Source organism: Staurois parvus, unplaced genomic scaffold (assembly GCF_062004578.1).
Source record: "Staurois parvus isolate SC_StPar_1 unplaced genomic scaffold, SC_StPar_1.0 ptg001351l, whole genome shotgun sequence".
NCBI lineage: Eukaryota > Metazoa > Chordata > Amphibia > Anura > Ranidae > Staurois > Staurois parvus.
In genome coordinates, this window is record NW_028319147.1 from 349,786 (window position 1) to 367,991 (window position 18,206).

The following is an 18,206-nucleotide window of genomic DNA, read 5'->3' on the forward strand; positions in this document are numbered from 1 at the left end:
CCCTGTGTACCCCGTGATTTCAGGACCGCCCCCGAGCATCTTGTGTCATCTGACACCTAGTGCCCCCTGTGTACCCCGTGATTTCAGGACCGCCCCCGAGCATCTTGTGTCATCTGACACCTAGTGCCCCCTGTGTGCCCTGTGATTTCAGGACCGCCCCCGAGCATCCTGTGTCATCTGACACCTAGTGCCCCATGTACCCCATGATTTCAGGACTGCCCCCAAGTGTCCTCTGTCATCTGACTTCTAGTGACCCCTGTGTACCCTGTAATGTCAGGACCGCCCCCAAGCATCGTGTCATCTGACACCTAGTGCCCCGTGATTTCAGGACTGCCCCCAAGCATTTTGTGTCATCGGACTCCTAGTGCCCCCTGTGTATCTGGTGATTTCAGGACCGCCCTTGAGCATCTTGTGTCATGTTTCCTAGTGCCCCCCGTGATTTCAGGACCGCCCCCAAGCATCCTGTGTCATCGGACTCCTAGTGCCCCCTGTGCATCCAGTGATTTCAGGACCGCCCCTGAGCATCCTCCTGTGTCATCTACTGACTCCTAGTGCCCCCTGTGTACCCTGTGATTTCAAGACCACCCCCAAGCATTCTGTGCGATCTAATGACTCCTAGTGCCCTCTGAGTACCCCGAGATATCAAGAGCACCCCAGAACACTGTGTCATCTGACTTCTAGTGCCCCCTGTGTAACCCGTGACTTCAGGCACCCCAGAACATCCTGTGTCACCTAATGACTCGTACCCTGTGACTCCCAGTATTACCTCGCTGGCCATGAGCAGGAGTCCCATCATGGCGGTATGGACCACAGACTCCGAGATATCCACACCTTTCCCCTGGACCTCCTTCTTGTCGGACAGCATGTGCTGGAGCTTCTGGGGCAGTTCAACCAGACCGGTCCCCGGCAGCCCTGGCATGTTGCGGCTCTGCAAGGGGGCCAGCCCGTCCTGACTGCTCGCTTGTCCTCGGGAGAATGACGGGGATTAAAGGGACAACCTCTCATCATCCTTCTCAGAGGATTGTGCCTGGGACTGTTCAAGGTGGATCAGAGAGCTCATCTCCTTGGGATTAATTAGCTGTGGAGTCACGCTGCTTTCTCTCTCCGCGGACGGGAGGGGAACGTACGCTACGAGCGCGCAGGGAGCGCGATATGACCTTGGTGATGTACACACAGCTGTGTCACCAACCACCTACCACTTCTACCCCGACACCACTCCGGCCACAGTACAGCGCCACAGTGTACGTCAGAGCTATAATAATAGTGTGTGACTGTGGGGGAGGGGACATTAGAGTGTAAGCTCCTCTGGTACAGAGACTGATGTGACCGTGGGGGAGGGGACATTAGAGTGTAAGCTCCTCTGGTACAGAGACTGATGAGACCGTGGGGGAGGGGACATTAGAGTGTAAGCTCCTCTGGTACAGAGACTGATGGGACTGCGGGGGAGGGGACATTAGAGTGTAAGCTCCTCTGGTACAGAGACTGATGGGACTGCGGGGGAGGGGACATTAGAGCGTAAGCTCCTCTGTACAGAGACTGATGGGACTGTGGGGGAGGGGACATTAGAGTGTAAGCTCCTCTGTACAGAGACTGATGTGACTGCGGGGGAGGGGACATTAGAGCGTAAGCTCCTCTGTACAGAGACTGATGTTACTGTGGGGGAGGGGACATTAGAGTGTAAGCTCCTCTGTACAGAGACTGATGGGACTGTGGGGGAGGGGACATTAGAGTGTAAGCTCCTCTGTACAGAGACTGATGTGACTGCGGGGGAGGGGACATTAGAGCGTAAGCTCCTCTGTACAGAGACTGATGTTACTGTGGGGGAGGGGACATTAGAGTGTAAGCTCCTCTGTACAGAGACTGATGGGACTGTGGGGGAGGGGACATTAGAGTGTAAGCTCCTCTGTACAGAGACTGATGGGACTGTGGGGGAGGGGACATTAGAGTGTAAGCTCCTCTGGTACAGAGACTGATGGGACTGTGGGGGAGGGGACATTAGAGTGTAAGCTCCTCTGGTACAGAGACTGATGTGACTGCGGGGGAGGGGACATTAGAGTGTAAGCTCCTCTGATACAGAGACTGATGGGACTGCGGGGAGGGGACATTAGAGTGTCAGCTCCTCTGGTACAGAGACTGATGTGACTGTGGGGGAGGGGACATTAGAGTGTAAGCTCCTCTGGTACAGAGACTGATGTGACTGCGGGGGAGGGGACATTAGAGTGTCAGCTCCTCTGGTACAGAGACTGATGGGACTGTGGGGGAGGGGACATTAGAGTGTCAGCTCCTCTGGTACAGAGACTGATGGGACTGTGGGGGAGGGGACATTAGAGCGTAAGCTCCTCTGGTGCAGAGACTGATGGGACTGTGGGGGAGGGGACATTAGAGTGTCAGCCCCTCTGGTACTGAGACTGATGGTACTGTGGGGGGAGGGGACATTAGAGTGTAAGCTCCTCTGGTACAGAGACTGATGTGACTGTGGGGGAGGGGACATTAGAGTGTAAGCTCCTCTGCTACAGAGACTGATGGGACTGTGGGGGGAGGGGACATTAAGAGTGTAAGCTCCTCTGGTACAGACTGTTGGGACTGTGGGGGAGGGGACATTAGAGCGTAAGCTCCTCTGGTACAGAGACTGATGGGACTGCGGGGGAGGGGACATTAGAGTGTAAGCTCCTCTGGTACAGACTGATGGGACTCTGGGGGAGGGGACACATTAGAGCGTAAGCTCCTCTGACAGGTTTACCTCCGACACACGTACTGGTGTAGATGATGTCGGTCGCCTCTCCTGCGTCTTGGTCCCATTGATGACGGTTGGGGTGTCTGTGGTCGGCGAGCTGCAGGAGGGTCGGGTCTGTTGCGAGTCTTTCCTCTCCTGTGCCTCTCGGGGTGCCGGTTTGGTGGAAGCGTTGGGTCGTAATGGCGTCACGGAGACGGCGCCGGGTTGGTGCTGAGCCTCCATTGTTGGTAAGGAATTCAGCCTCTTTAGCGAGCTGCTCCTCTTCAGCACGGCGGGGTCCAATGGCGGCTTCCTACTGGAGGAGGCGCTGCGCTCCCTGAGCGTCACCCGTGACAGTCCTTTGCTGATCTCTTCCACTTTGTTTCCGGCAGAGCTGAGGTCTCCATAACTGACCGACTTAGACCGCGACAAGCTTCCCGGCCTTGGCGCCAGAGGCTGAGCCGGCGGTTTGGTGACGGGAGCGCCGCTGCCAACTGCCAGAAAGTGGTCGGCCTTTATGGGTCCCTTCCTGCTGGAGGACTCCGCCCGCTGAGTGCTGCGTCCGCGCTCCGCCTTGATCTTCTCCTCCAGTACCGGAGGTGGAGGCAGGGGGCGCCGTTTCGGGATGCCGTTGCTGAAAACCGTGGTGGAGAAGGCCGATCGCTCTTGGCTGACGGTACGGAGAGAGGTGAGGATTTTGCCGGCGGTGGGAGGTTGGGAGGTGACCAGCGAGGGGTCGCGGCCACGCCCAAATCTGGCTTCGCAGACCTGCGGCATTGTGGACCTGATGGATTGGGGTCCCCCTGAGAAAAGAAAAAAAAAAAAAAAAAAAAAAAACAACATCAGTGACCTGTTCAATATAATAGTCAGCTTCCAAAGTCAGCAGGATTTTCGCAGTGTTTCTGGCCAGTCACATGACCCTGTAAACAATAGTGGGCGGAGCTTTTCTGTACATTGCCAGGAAACAGGAGACTGTCAGACCCAGAGCGACGCCCCCTATATTTTATTTCGATATTTTCCCACCTGTCCACCACAGAGTTGGAGTCGCATCTGCGAGGACTTCCTTAAAAAAAAAAAAAAGATGGCGGACGTTTCGCAACTTGAGAAAAAGCTGCAAGGGCGCCAAAAAAGTGGAGGTGCCCCCTATATTTTATTTCAATATTTTCCCACCTGTCCACCACAAAAGTGGAGTCGCATCTGCAAGGACTTCCTTAAAAAAAAAAAAGAAAGATGGCGGACGTTTCGCAACTTGAGAAAAAGCTGCAAGGGCGCCAAAAAAGTGGAGGTGCCCAGAAAAATGTGGAGCACTTGGGGTTGGGGGGGGGGGCCCATTAACTCTTCACTCACCGTGTATTCTTAGAACATATTAAAGCACCGTGATTGGCTGGCTTCGCGTTCTGGGAGCGCGGTGCCCTCAGATCGCCGCGGGCTGTGAGACAAGAGAGCAGCGCCACCTCTGGGACTTCCTGAGGCATAAATAAGCGCTCGCTATAAATACGGCGTCCTGCGGGGATTCACCGCCCTGGAAGGGCTGCCTGGCGGGATTAACCCCGAGGATGCCGAAGGTGAGCGAGCCGGAGTCATTCCTTCCATTTTGGCTGTGTAAGTCGACGCCGACTGCTGAGACAGGGTGGGGGGCGGAGACAAAGGGGTACCTGCAGGAGAGGTGCAAGGGCCACGTGAAATGGCCTGGAGGGCCAGATTTTTACTTTTTTTTTTTTTCAGTGCGCACAAACCCAATATAACACTCAGGTTTTTTTTTGTTCCAAAATATAAAAGACGAAGTTGCATCGAGTAAATAGATACCAAACGAGTCATGATTTAAAATTGCACATCCCTGTGAATCCGGGATAAACTGCAGTACCTAAAAGTGTCCATAGGTGGCGCTTAACGGTTTGATCGTGAATGACGCCCCCCAACCCCGGAATTATTGCGCTCACTCCGATGTTTGCGGCGATACCTCACATGTGGTGCAATCACTGCTTTTATTATATTTTTTTTATTTTCTATTTAAAACCCGCAGACACAGCCGGCCCCTGGTGGCGCGCAATGACAATGACAATCCGGAAAGGGCCGCCGGCTCCCGATGACGTCAGAGAAGAAAACGGGCGGCGTGGGGTCAGCTGACAGAACACCAACTGTTTTTTTTTTTTTTTTGGACAACCCAATGTGGGGGGGGGGGGGGGGAGGGGCATTAGAACAGCGACATGCAAACAGTTCCCTACAGTTGGTTTTATTTAGAAAGCAGCCACAGCCCGAGTAGAAAAGCCGGTCCCCCGCCAGCACTGCTGCAGAGGAAGAGCCTTGTTCCTTGCGGGGAAGCAGTGGTCTCTCTGCAGAGGTCCTACATGCCCCCACTACTGAAAGCAGCCACAACCGAAGTAGAAAAGCCGGTCCCCCGCCAGCACTGCTGCAGAGGAAGAGCCTTGCTCTGGGGGGAAACAGTGGTCTCTCCGCAACTGTCCTAAATGCAACCCACTGCTGAAAGCAGCCACAGCCTGAAGGGAAGAGCCTGTGCCCTGCCGACATTACTGCAGAGAGGGAGCCTTGTTCCTTGTGGGGAAGCAGTGGTCTCTCTGCAGAGGTCCTACATGCCATCCCCCTTCCCCCCCCATTAAAAGCAGCCACGGGCTAAGTAAAAAAGCCTGTCCCTTGCCAGCATTGCTGCAGAGAGAAAGCCTTGTTCCTTGCGGGGAAGCAGTGGTCTCTCTGCAGAGGTCCTACATGCCCCCACTGCTGAAAGCAGCCACAACCGAAGTAGAAAAGCCTGTCCCCTGCCAGAATGCAGCAGAGAGGGAGCCTCGTTTCTTGTGGGGAAGCAGTGGGCTCTCTGCAGAAGTCCTGCATGCCCCCCTCCTGCTGAAAGTAGCCAAAGCCTGAGTAGAAAAGCCTGTCCCTTGCAAACATTGCTGCAGAGAGGGAGCCTTGTGGGGAAGCAGTGGTCTCTCTGCAGAGGTCCTACATGCCCCCCCCCCCCTACATTGAAAGCAGCCACAGCCTATATAGAAAAGCCTGTCCCTTGCCGCCATTGCTGCAGAGCAGGAGCCTCTGTGTGGAAGCAGTAGTCTTTTCGCAGAGGTCCTTCATGTCCCTAATGCTGAAAGCAGCCACAGCCTGCACAGAAAAGCCTGTCCTTTGCCAGCAAACTTCAGAGAGGGAAGGCAGTAGGTCTCTCCGCAGGGGTCCGGAACGCCCTCTGCGGAGTCAGAGCCCTCCAATCAGCAGAGAGCATGAGCTTGCTAAATTCAGAGCAATAGGTCTGACTCAGTATGGGAGGGGGGGACCTCTGCAGAGAGACCAATGTTTCCTTCTTTGCAGCATGCTGGCAAGGGACAGGCGTTTCTACTCAGGCTGTGGCTGCTTTCACCAGGAGGGGGCGTATAGGACCTCTGCAGAGAGACTACTGCTTCCCCACAAGGAACAAGGCTCCTCTGCTGCATGCTGGCAGGAGACAGGCTTTTCTACTCAGGCTGTGGCTGCTTTCAGCAAGAGGGGCCGTGTAGGACCTCTGCAGAGAGACCGCCGCTTTCCCACAAGGAATACGGCTCCGTCTTATAGCATGCTGGCAGGAGACAGGCTTTTCTAATCAGGCTGTGGCTGCTTTCACCAATGGGGAGGGGTATAGGACCTGTGCATAGAGACCACTGCTTCCCCACAAGGAATACGGCTCCTTTTCCTCTGCATGCTGGCAGGGGACAGGCTTTGGCTGCTTTCACCAGGAGGGGGCTGTGCAGAGAGACCACCGCTTCCCCACAAGGAATACGGCTCATTCTCTGCTGCATGCTGGCAGGGGACAGGCTTTTCTGCTTAGGCTGTGGCTGCTTTCAGCAGGAGGGGGCCTGTAGGACCTCTGCAGAGAGACCACTGCTTCCCCAAAAGTAACAAGGATCCTTCTCTGCTGCATGCTGGCAGGGGACAGGCTTTTCTACTCAGGCTGTGGCTGCTTTCACCAGGAGGGAGCGTGTAGGACCTCTGCAGAGAGACAACTGCTTCCCCACAAGGAATACGGCTCATTCTCTGCTGCATGCTGGCGGGGGACAGGCTTTTCTACTCAGGCTGTGGTTGCTTTCAGCAAGAGGGGCATGTAGGACCTCTGCAGAGAGACCACTGCTTCCCCACAATGCATACAGCTCCCTCTTTATAGCATGCTGGCAGGGGACAGGCTTTTCTACTCAGGCTGTGGCTGCTTTCACCAGGAGGTGGCATGTAGGATCTCTGCAGAGAGTCCACCGCTTCCCCCACAATGAATACGGCTCCCTCTCTGCTGCATGCTGGCAGGGGATAGGCTTTTCTACTCAGGCTGTGGCTGCTTTCAGCAAGAGGGGCATGTAGGACCTCTGCAGAGAGACCACTGCTTCCCCACAAGGAATACGGCTCCCTCTTTACAGCATGCTGGCAGGGGACAGGCTTTTCTACTCAGGCTGTGGCTGCTGTCACCAGGAGGTGGCATGTAGGATCTCTGCAGAGAGTCCACCGCTTCCCCCACAATGAATACGGCTCCCTCTCTGCTGCATGCTGGCAGGGGATAGGCTTTTCTACTCAGGCTGTGGCTGCTTTCAGCAAGAGGGGCATGTAGGACCTCTGCAGAGGGACCACTGCTTCCCCACAAGGAATACGGCTCCCTCTTTACAGCATGCTGGCAGGGGACAGGCTTTTCTACTCAGGCTGTGGCTGCTTTCACCAGCAGGGGGCGGGTAGGATCTCTGCAGTGAGGCCACTGCTTCCCCACAATGAATACAGCTCCCTCTCTGCTGCAGGCTGGCAGGGGACAGGCTTTTCTACTCAGCAGGTCCTGGTTTACTCTGGAAATATCATTGAGCTCCATTGGCTGGCTGTATAAAGCTCACAGAGCGCACAGTGAAGGGTTAACGCTCACAGACCGCACAGGGGGGGCGATGTAAACACTCACCGGTGCTGGGGGTGCGGGTCATGGAGCACACCGGGACGGGGACGGCTGTCCGATAACGGGCGGCTCCGCTCTGCTCTCACATGTACGGCGGGTGTCCATAGTCACCGTCTGTTAGTAAACCGTCCCCTGCCAGGAGCCAACATGGCGGGCGAAGCCTCCACCACCCGCACTGCGCATGGGCAGGGGTGATCCGAGCATACTGCGGCTGCGCAAAGTTAGGACTGAACCACTAGGTCTGGGGAGGAACTCCTATACAGATTAGGGGAGCGGGGTACAGAGAATGACCCCCAATTTCTCATCCGGCGCCTCCATTATACGGGAGGATTAAAAATCCCACCGGAGCAGTACAGGGCACCGACACCGCCTGTCTTCCCCCCACCCCCGGCATTACTACGATGGTACAGTCCGAGGCTGCCCGCTGAGCGTCGCTCTGTTTATATTATTGAGGATGTGACTGAAAATTATAAGAGATCAATAATTCTACAAATCACCAGAGAATCACTAATCAATAATGTACAGATCACCAGAGGTCACTGATCTATATACAGAGGGGTCAGAGGTCACTGATCTATATACAGAGGGGTCAGGGTCCACTGATCTATATACAAAGGGGTCTAGGGCCACTGATCTATATACAGAAGGGTCGGGGGTCACTGATCTATATACAGATGGGTCAGAGTCCACCGATCTATATACAGATGGGTCGGGGGGGTCACTGATCTATATACAGAGGGGTCGGGGGGGGTCACTGATCTATATACAGATGGGTTAGAGGTCACTGATCTATATACAGAGGGGTCGGGGGTCACTGATCTATATACAGAGGGGTCGGGGGGGGTCACTGATCTATATACAGAGGGGTCGGGGGGGGTCACTGATCTATATACAGAGGGGTCGGGGGGGGGTCACTGATCTATATACAGAGGGGTCGGGGGTCACTGATCTATATACAGAGGGGTCGGGGTCCACTGATCTATATACAGAGGGGTCTAGGGCCACTGAACTATATACAGAAGGGTCGGGGGTCACTGATCTATATACAGAGGGGTCAGGGTCCACTGATCTATATACAGATGGGTCAGAGGTCACTGATCTATATACAGATGGGTTAGAGGTCACTGATCTATATACAGAGGGGTCGGGGGTCACTGATCTATATACAGAGGGGTCGGGGGTCACTGATCTATATACAGATGGGTCGGGGGTCACTGATCTATATACAGATGGGTCGGGGGTCCACTGATCTATATACAGATGGGTCAGGGTCCACTGATCTATATACAAAGGGGTCTAGGGCCACTGAACTATATACAGAAGGGTCGGGGGTCACTGATCTATATACAGATGGGTCGGAGGCCACTGATCTATATAAAGAGGGGTCGGAGGTCACTGATCTATATACAGATGGGTCAGGGTCCACTGATCTATATACAGATGGGTTAGAGGTCACTGATCTATATACAGAGGGGTCGGGGGTCACTGATCTATATACAGAGGGGTCGGGGGGGTCACTGATCTATATACAGAGGGGTCGGGGGTCACTGATCTATATACAGAGGGGTCAGAGGTCACTGATCTATATACAGAGGGGTCGGGGGTCACTGATCTATATAAAGAGGGGTCGGAGGTCACTGATCTATATACAGAGGGGTGAGGGGCCACTGATCTATATACAGAGGGGTCGAAAGAGGTCACTGATCTATATACAGAGGGGTCAGGGGTCACTGATCTATATAAAGAGGGGTCAGAGGTCACTGATCTATATACAAGGGGGTTATTCATCTATATACAGAGGGGTCAGAGGTCACTGATCTATAGAGGGGTCAAAGGTCACTGATCTATATATAGAGGGGTCGAAAGTCACTGATCTATATACAGAGCAGTTAGAGGTCACTGATCTATATAGAGAGTGGTCACTGATCAATTTAGAGAGAGGTGAGAGGTCACTGATTTATATACAGAGCGGTCAGGAGTCACTGATCTATACAGAGGGGTCAGAGGTCACTGATCTATATACAGAGAGGTCAGGGGTCACTGATCTATATATAAAGGGGTGAGAGATCACTGATCTATATACAGAGCGGTCAGGGGTCACTGATCTATATACAAAGGGGTGAGAGGTCACTGATCTATATACAGAGCGGTCAGGGGTCACTGATCTATATACAGAGCGGTCAGGGGTCACTGATCTATATACGGAGGGGTATGGGGTCACTGATCTATATACAGAGGGGTATGGGGTCACTGATCTATATACGGAGGGGTATGGGGTCACTGATCTATATACGGAGGGGTATGGGGTCACTGATCTAGATACAGAGGGGTTAGAGGTCACTAATCTATATACAAAGCGGTCAGGGGTCACTGATCTATATACAGAGGGATCAGGGGTCACTGATCTATATATAGAGGGATCAGGGGTCACTGATCTATATACAGAGGTGTCAGAAGTCAATGATCTATATATAGAGGGGTCATTAAATTATATACAGCAAGTCACCAATCTATATATAGAGGAATCAGAGGTCACTGATCTATGTACAAATGGGTTAGAGGTCACTTAGGTCCACTGATCTATATATAAAGGGGTCAAAGGTTATACTTTTGTGATATACTGTACATACAGCTACACTGAAGAAGCGATCAGGGGTCACACGATTACTCATCAATATATGGGAGGGTCAGGGGTCACATAGGATCCCTCATCTATATACAGAGGGGTTATATAGGATCTCAGATCTAAGCACAGAGGGATCAGAGGGTCACCTAGGATCTCAGATCTATATACAGAGGGGATCAGAGGGTCACCTAGGATCTCAGATCTATATACAGAGGAGATCAGGGTCACATAGGATCTCAGATCTATATACAGAAGAGATCAGGGTCACATAGGATCTCAGATCTATATACAGAGGAGATCAGGGTCACATAGGATCTCAGATTTATATACAGAGGGGGATCAGGGGGTCACCTAGGATCTCAGATCTATATACAGAGGGGATCAGGGGTCACATAGGATCTCAGATCTATATACAGAGGGATTAGGGGGTCACATAGGATCTCAGATCTATACACAGAAGGGATCACATAGGATCTCAGATCTATATACAGAGGGATTAGGGGTCATATAGGATCTCAGATCTATATACAGAGGGGATCAGGAGTCACATAGGATCTCAGATCTATACACAGAGGGGATCAGGAGTCACATAGGATCTCAGATCTATACACAGAGGGGATCAGGGGTCACATAGGATCTCAGATCTATACACAGAGGGGATCAGGGGGTGACATAGGATCTCAGATCTATACACAGAGGGGATCAGGGGTCACATAGGATCTCAGATCTATATACAGAGGGGACAGAGGTCACATAGGATCTCAGATCTATATACAGAGGGATTAGGGGTCACATAGGATCTCAGATCTATATACAGAGGGATTAGGGGTCACATAGGATCTCAGATCTATATACAGAGGGATTAGGGGTCACATAGGATCTCAGATCTATATACAGAAGGGATTAGGGGTCACATATGATCTCAGATCTATACACAGAAAGGATCACATAGGATCTCAGATCTATATACAGAAGGGATCAGGGGTCACATAGGATCTCAGATCTATATACAGAAGGGATCAGGGGTCACATAGGATTTCAGATCTATATACAGAGGGGATCAGGGGTCAGCTAGGATCTCAGATCTATACACAGAGGGGATCAGGGGTCACATAGGATCTCAGATCTATACACAGAGGGGATCAGGGGTCACACAGGATCTCAGATCTATACACAGAGGGGTCAGAGGTCACACAGGATCTCAGATCCATATACAGAAGGGATCAGGGGTCACATAGGATCTCAGATCTATACACAGAGGGGATCAGGGGTCACATAGGATCTCAGATCTATACACAGAGGGGATCAGGGGGTCACATAGGATCTCAGATCTATACACAGAGGGGATCAGGGGTCACATAGGATCTCAGATCTATACACAGAGGGGATCAGGGGGTGACATAGGATCTCAGATCTATACACAGAGGGGTTCAGGTGTCACATAGGATCTCAGATCTATACACAGAGGGGATCAGGTGTCACATAGGATCTCAGATCTATATACAGAGGGGATCAGGGGTCACATAGGATCTCAGATCTACATACAGAGGGGATCAGGTGTCACATAGGATCTCAGATCTATATACAGAGGGGTCCGAGGTAACACCACAGGCTGCACTTTTCCTAAGAAGCTGTAGATTTGGTTGGTTTCTGTGGACAATGGCCTCATCCCATCACCCCCCAGCACAGCACAATATGCTCTACTAAAAATGCTCATGTCTGTGCCCTCATCAGGAACATTTCCACTCACTTCCTGTCCTAGAAATTCCACCCCTTCCCTGCTCTGTCCAAAAAAAAAAAAAAAAAAAAAGATTAAAGTTGGCCTTTGGCGGTCTTTGCATTCTGATGAGATCTATGGCGGCACCTCCACACCTGTCCACTTCTCACCCAGAGCCGGCTCCGCTCTGCTCCTGCACTAGTGGAATACATCGATCGAATTTTGCCCCAAAGTCCCCCCCAGTGTAAAGCCGATCACTGCACAGGAAACAGACGAGGTGAGCGAACAGAAGATTTATTATACAGAATAGCAGATGGTCAGCCGAGCGGCTTGTGGTACAAATATGATAAATAAATGACAGGTTCTGCCGTCCTCGGCAAATGCTGGCCCCCCAGGTCTTGTGTTGGTGAGGTGATTTGGCCGGTTGGTGGTCCCTGGGTCTTGTGTCAGGGAAGCGATTGGCTGATCGTTCGCCCCCCCAGGTCTTCTAGCAGGAAGAAGGATTGGCTGGAATGTCATCCTCAATTGTCCTTATGTTTGATCATTCTCTTGCTGATCAGGTCAGGAATTTCCACCGCCAGCCACGGGCCCAGCTGAGAGACAGAGAGAAAAGTTACCAGGAGTGCTGGAAATCATCCGGGGCCGGGAGTGCCTGGGAATCTCCGGGAATCATCCAGGACCTGGAGTGCCCGGGAATCATCCGGAGCCGGGAATCTCTGGGACCGGGAGTGCTGGAAATCACCGGGGCCGGGAGTGCTGGAAATCATTCGGGGCCGGGAGAGCCGGAAATCATTCGGGGCCGGGAGAGCCGGAAATCGCCCGGGACCGGGATTGCCGGAAATCGCCCGGGACCGGGATTGCCGGAAATCGCCCGGGACCGGGATTGCCGGAAATCGCCCGGGACCGGGATTGCCGGAAATCGCCCGGGACCGGGAGTGCCGGAAATCGCCCGGGACCGGGAGTGCCGGAAATCGCCCGGGACCGGGAGTGCCGGAAATCGCCCGGGACCGGGAGTGCCGGAAATCGCCCGGGACCGGGAGTGCCGGAAATCGCCCGGGACCGGGAGTGCCGGAAATCGCCCAGGAGAGCCGGAAATCGCCCGGAAATCGCCCAGGAGAGCCGGAAATCGCCCGGGAATCTTCCCGGGGCCGGGAATCCTCCCGGGGCCGGGAATCTTCCCGGGGCCGGGAATCCTCCCGGGGCCGGGATTTCCCGGGAATCTTCAGGGGACCTGGATTTCCCGGGAATCATCCAGGACCAGAAGGAAATTGTAAACGCATTAGAAAGTTTGAAGACGCTCTCACACATTAGTTATGCCTTCAATACAGAATTCAGTCCCTTTGTATTTTTTTTTTTTTTTTGAAGGAGTTGAATTCCTATCAGGTCCTGTCTATGAACTCACCAGGGAGGGGTTCCCTCACATCCTGTCTCTGTGACACCCGTCACCAGGATAAGAAATTCAAATCCTTCCCTGCTGTATTGAGAATGTGTTTTGGGTCTGTGTCCCCATTGACATTTCCGATCACTTCCTGTTCTGATAGGATGTAAAGGGAAATCTCCCTAAGGAGGACACAGGCTTTAACCCAGCGATTGGTCAGCTTGGCAAACCTGGGGAGAAGTGCGGCCCTCGACATGTCCAGGAGGTCCACACAACAGATCGCCGCAACCGGCCGGCGACAGATCGACGCACCCGGCCAGCGACAGATCGACGCACCCGGCCAGCGACAGATCGACGCACCCGGCCAGCGACAGATCAGTACAGCATTGATCTACATCAAGTCTTAGGTCTGTTCTGAAGACCGATGGGTCAGCATGAGAGCCAGGGAACTGGTGTTAAAATGAGGAAGTCTGATTACTGGGGGAGGGGAGACTCAGGAAATGATTCCTCCTGCCTGCAGCAGAGTGATGACATCATCGTTTTAATGATAAAAGGGGTGGAGTTCTTCTGAACCCCAATACTGAGCTGTATATTGGTGACATGTCAGGGATTTCTTCCCGAACAATACTCACCCCTAAAGCCATGAGATGTGCCAGGCCGAATTTTGGTACGTTCCGTGCCCACAGTGGTTTGAAGTGTTCCGTCAGGCAGATCTTCCCTCCTCTATGGGGGGGGGGAAAAAAAAAAACAACACATTACAACATGACAGGAGGGAGCCTTCATTGGGCGCATGCTGAGTACAAGCCGTTCCTTACATCCCTCTATTATATACAGAAGCTGAGAATGCTCACTGTCCACCACTCCCCCAGTAAAAGCATGCGGCCAGTGAAAGGTGCAAATCTGTGTGATTAAACAGGTGAAATATGGTGCAGCAATCATGTACTAACGTGAGGTGAACATGACAATGACCCCAAGTGAGTACTTCCCCTTTAAGGACCACACATGGCCGGCCGTTTGCCAGTTATGGCCGCCTGTTACCTGTACATCTTCGCCGTCTTGCCGTCCAGCTCTGGAATGGCGATTTCGGGGGCTGTGGACGGGTAAGTGACCGGAATCTGCACAGAGGAGACAAAAATCCTATAAATGTAGGTTAGTGTCACCTGCGGCTTTGGGGCTACTAAAACCCTCCCCTAAGAGCTGCGAAGGCAACACCCCCACCCTCTCACTTCCTGTCCTGGCCACACCCCCACCCTCTGACATGCTGTCCTGACGATGCCCCACCTTCTCGCTTCCTGTCCTGGCCACACCCCCACCCTCTGACATGCTGTCCTGACGACAATCCACACTCTCACTTCCTGTCCTGGCCACACCCCCACCCTTTGACATGCTGTCGTGAGGACACCCCACTCTCTCACTTCCTGTCCTGGCCACACCCCCACCCTCGGAGATGCTGTCCTGATGACGCCCCATTTCTCGCTTCCTGTCCTGGCCACACCCCCACCCACTGACATGCTGTCCTGACGACCCCCCACCTTCTCACTTCCTGTCCTGGCCATACCCCCACCCTCTGACATGCTGTCCTGACAACGCCCCACCTTCTTGCTTCCTGTCCTGGCCACACCCCTACCCTCTGACATGCTGTCCTGACAACGCCCCACCTTCTTGCTTCCTGTCCTGGCCACACCCCCACCCACTGACATGCTGTCCTGACGACGCCCCACCTTCTCACTTCCTGTCCTGGCCATACCCCCACCCTCTGACATGCTGCCCTGACAACGCCCCACCTTCTTGCTTCCTGTCCTGGCCACACCCCTACCCTCTGACATGCTGTCCTGACAACGCCCCACCTTCTTGCTTCCTGTCCTGGCCACAGTCCCACCCTCTGACATGCTGTCCTGATGACAACCCACCCTCTCGCTTCCTGTCCTGGCCACAGTCCCACCCTCTGACATGCTGTCCTGACAACAACCCACCCTTTCACTTCCTGTCCTGGCCACACCCTCTCATACTGTCTTGGCTACACCCCCCTGATCTCACTTCCTATCCTAATGACCACCCCACCTTTCCACTTCCAGTCCTGTTGACACCCCCATCCTCTCATTTCCTCTCTTGGGGACAACACCCCCAACCTCTCACTTCCTGTCCTGACCACACCCCCACCCTCTGACATGCGGTCCTGAAGACACCTCACCCTTTCCCTTCTTGTCCTGACGACACCCCCACCCTCTGACATACTGTTCTGGTGACACCCCTAGCCTTTCACTTCCTGTCCTGGCCACACCCTCTCACATACTGTCTTGGCGGCACCCCCCTTATCTCACTCCCTGTCCTAATGACCATCCCACCTTCATACTTCCTGTCCTCTTGACACCCCCATCCTCTCACTTTCTCCTTTGGGGACAACACCCCCACCCTCTCACTTCCTGTCCCAATGACCACCCCACCTTCCTGTTTCCTGACCTGGCGACACCCTCTACCCTCTCTTATTGTCTTTCTACACCTGACTAAGTCACCCCCACCCACCATCCAGCTCCTCCCATTCGCTCAGGACTTCTATCAGGGATTGGATGATAAATTCGCCATAAATTCAAAAGCATAAAAATTTCCAAACTCACATCGAACTCCACATCGAATTCGTACTTCAGCAGCTCGTGGATGTACCAGCATTTCCCGAACCACCTACAACACAGCGGGAGAGGAGAGCCCATTATACCATCACAGCTGTAAGCAAGCGTTGGAGGCGGAGCTCCTGTCACTAGCCCTGCCCACAACTCACCTGGTGCCTTCTTTATTCGACTCTAACCTGAACCAGTCATTGTCCGCCTTCTTGTTGTTCTCCACATACTGCGGGGCCAAAACCGGAAAAAACAAATTACAAACATATACAGCCAATCACAGATCTTGACAGGGGCGGGTCAGACTCCACGTGGGAGCAGCTTTAAGGTGAACTGTCACAATTTATAGGGCAATAAGTCAGAGGATGGGGAGGTCACCAGGACAGGAAGCGAGAGGATGGAGATGTCACCAGGACAGGAAGCGAGAAGACATCATAGGACAGGAAGTGAGAGGATGGAGGTGTCACCAGGACAGGAAGTGAGAGGATGGAGATGTCACCAGGACAGGAAGTGAGAGGATGGAGATGTCACCAGGACAGGAGGCAAGAGGACGTCATAGGACAGGAAGTGAGAGGATGGAGGTGTCACCAGGACAGGAAATGAGAGGGTGTCATCAGAACAGGAAGTGAGAGGATGGGGGTGTCACCAGGACAGGAAGTGAGAGGGTAGGGGCGGTACCAAGACAGGAAGTAAGAAGGTGTCACGGACCGGAAGTAAGAAGGTGTCACGAAGTTAGAGGATGGGTGGGGATGTCACCAGGACAAGAAGAGGGTGGGTGGGGGTAACACCAGGACAGAAAGAGAGAGTGTCACCAGGACAGGAAATAAGGTGTCATCAGGACAGGAAGTGAGAGAGTAGGGGTGGTATCAAGACAGGAAGTGAGAGGGTGACACCAGAAGAAAAGTGAAAGGGAGTCAACGGGACAGAAGGAGAGAAGGTGTCATGGGGATAGAAAGCGAGAGGGGGTCACAGGGGCGGGAAGCAACAGGAGGGTCACAGGGGCGGGAAGCGTGGGGGGAGTGTCAGTCACCGGGTGGGAAGTGAGGGGGGCTAAGAGGGGGTCACCGGGGCGGAAAGCGAAAGGGGGTCACCGGGACGGAAAGCGAGAGGGGGGGGGTCACCGGGGAGGAAAGCGAGAGGGGGGTCACTGGGGGGGGTCACCAGGGTAGAAAGCGACTGGGGGGGGTCATCGGGGTGGAAAGCGAGAGGGTTGTCACCGGGGGGGGGGGGCAAGAGGGGGGTCCCTGGGACGGGAAGCAAGAGGGGGTCACCGGGACGGGAAGTGAGAGGGGGGTCAACAGGACAGGAAGCGAGAGGGGGGTCACCGGGGTGTGAAGCGACGGGGGGGGTCACCAGGGGGTCAGAAAGCGAGGGGGTCATCGGGGGTGGGGCAAGAGTCAGTCACTGAGGGGGGGGTCAGAAAGCGAGAGGGGGTCACCGGGACAGGAAGCGAGAGGGGGTCACCGGGTGGAGGGGAGCGAGAGGGGGTCACCAAGTGGGGGAAGAGGAGCAATAGGGGGTCATAAAGCGAGGGGCTGATCATATTGTACAGTCATGTCACGACCAATCAGATTTCAGTGTGTGGACACAAGAACATGACCCTGTGTACTGACAGATCATTCCTCCCCCAGCTGCACCCCGGAACCTCTGACCCCCTCCTTATCCCCGGGGGACACATTACCGCAAAGCTCCCTCACCCGGATGAGGGCCTGGTACTCCTCCTTCAGCCGCTGCACCCACAGCTCCTTGTCCCGCGGGCTGGCCCCGGTCTTCAACAGCGGGATATCCGACACCACCCGGCGAGTAGCCTCATCCACCATGATGGCACCGGCGAGAGAGGAGGAGAGGCCGGAAGTGCCTGTCATGCCAGCTGGAGGCCAGCGCCGCCATCTTGACTACTGGCAACAGAAAGTTTCACCTGTTCTGACAGAAATTTTTGAAAAGGACGGTGTGAGCCCGGCTACAAACGAGCAGGAAACTGAGAGTCGCCTGTGCTATCTCAATGAAATAAAACTAAAGCCGCCAGTATCCTACCCTGAGAAAGTCCGCAGGTCCCAAAGTCGAAACGCGTCAGTTTGGCGCATTTTCTTTCTCAAAACCTTTTTGACAGTCCCCTCCCCCATTTACAAACAAACCGCCCCAATTTTTTAAAAAAATTACCTCAGATAGGGCCTCCGACGCTTCAGGGTGACGTCACCGCGCCTTCCAACAGGGCCAGGAGCCCAAAATCCCACCCAAAATGCTCCCCGGGCCA

General features: G+C 53.8%; 2 protein-coding genes across 3 annotated transcripts in view; both read right to left on the reverse strand.

The window, feature by feature from the left end:
• Positions 1 to 7,778, reverse strand: part of LOC149436702 (ubiquitin carboxyl-terminal hydrolase 21-like) — a 29,840-nt gene extending 22,062 nt beyond the window's left edge. Inside the window, exons 1-2 of one of the 2 annotated variants that reach the window (XM_089661570.1) lie at positions 7,623 to 7,778; positions 2,756 to 3,516 (exon numbers count right to left, since the gene is read on the reverse strand). In XM_089661570.1, coding sequence (XP_089517696.1) covers positions 2,756 to 3,516; positions 7,623 to 7,644 — 783 coding nt within the window. In that variant the 5' untranslated portion in view covers positions 7,645 to 7,778. Of the gene's footprint in view, positions 1 to 2,740; positions 3,517 to 7,622 lie in introns of both variants that reach the window. The other variant, XM_089661569.1, reaches the window with a different exon arrangement.
• A 4,459-nt stretch (positions 7,779 to 12,237) lies between these two features.
• UFC1 (ubiquitin-fold modifier conjugating enzyme 1) lies at positions 12,238 to 17,807 on the reverse strand. The gene is made up of 6 exons (XM_089661571.1): positions 17,650 to 17,807; positions 16,114 to 16,181; positions 15,953 to 16,016; positions 14,376 to 14,452; positions 13,970 to 14,060; positions 12,238 to 12,552 (listed from the first exon to the last, which is right to left on the reverse strand). The coding sequence occupies exons 1-6, from the start codon at positions 17,770 to 17,772 to the stop codon at positions 12,481 to 12,483; spliced, it is 495 nt and encodes a 164-aa protein (XP_089517697.1). The 5' UTR covers positions 17,773 to 17,807; the 3' UTR covers positions 12,238 to 12,480.
• Positions 17,808 to 18,206: the final 399 nt, after the last annotated feature.

What these genes read in the sequence shown, in the direction of transcription:
- UFC1 (XM_089661571.1), bottom strand. Translation starts at nt 17,772, where the DNA reads ATGGTGGATGAGGCTACTCGCCGGGTGGTGTCGGATATCCCGCTGTTG. An exon ending in AGTACCAGGCCCTCATCCGG is followed by an intron (nt 16,182 to 17,649) that starts GTGAGGGAGCTT and finishes TTGGCCCCGCAG; the next exon opens with TATGTGGAGAACAACAAGAA. An exon ending in TCGAATAAAGAAGGCACCAG is followed by an intron (nt 16,017 to 16,113) that starts GTGAGTTGTGGG and finishes GCTGTGTTGTAG; the next exon opens with GTGGTTCGGGAAATGCTGGT.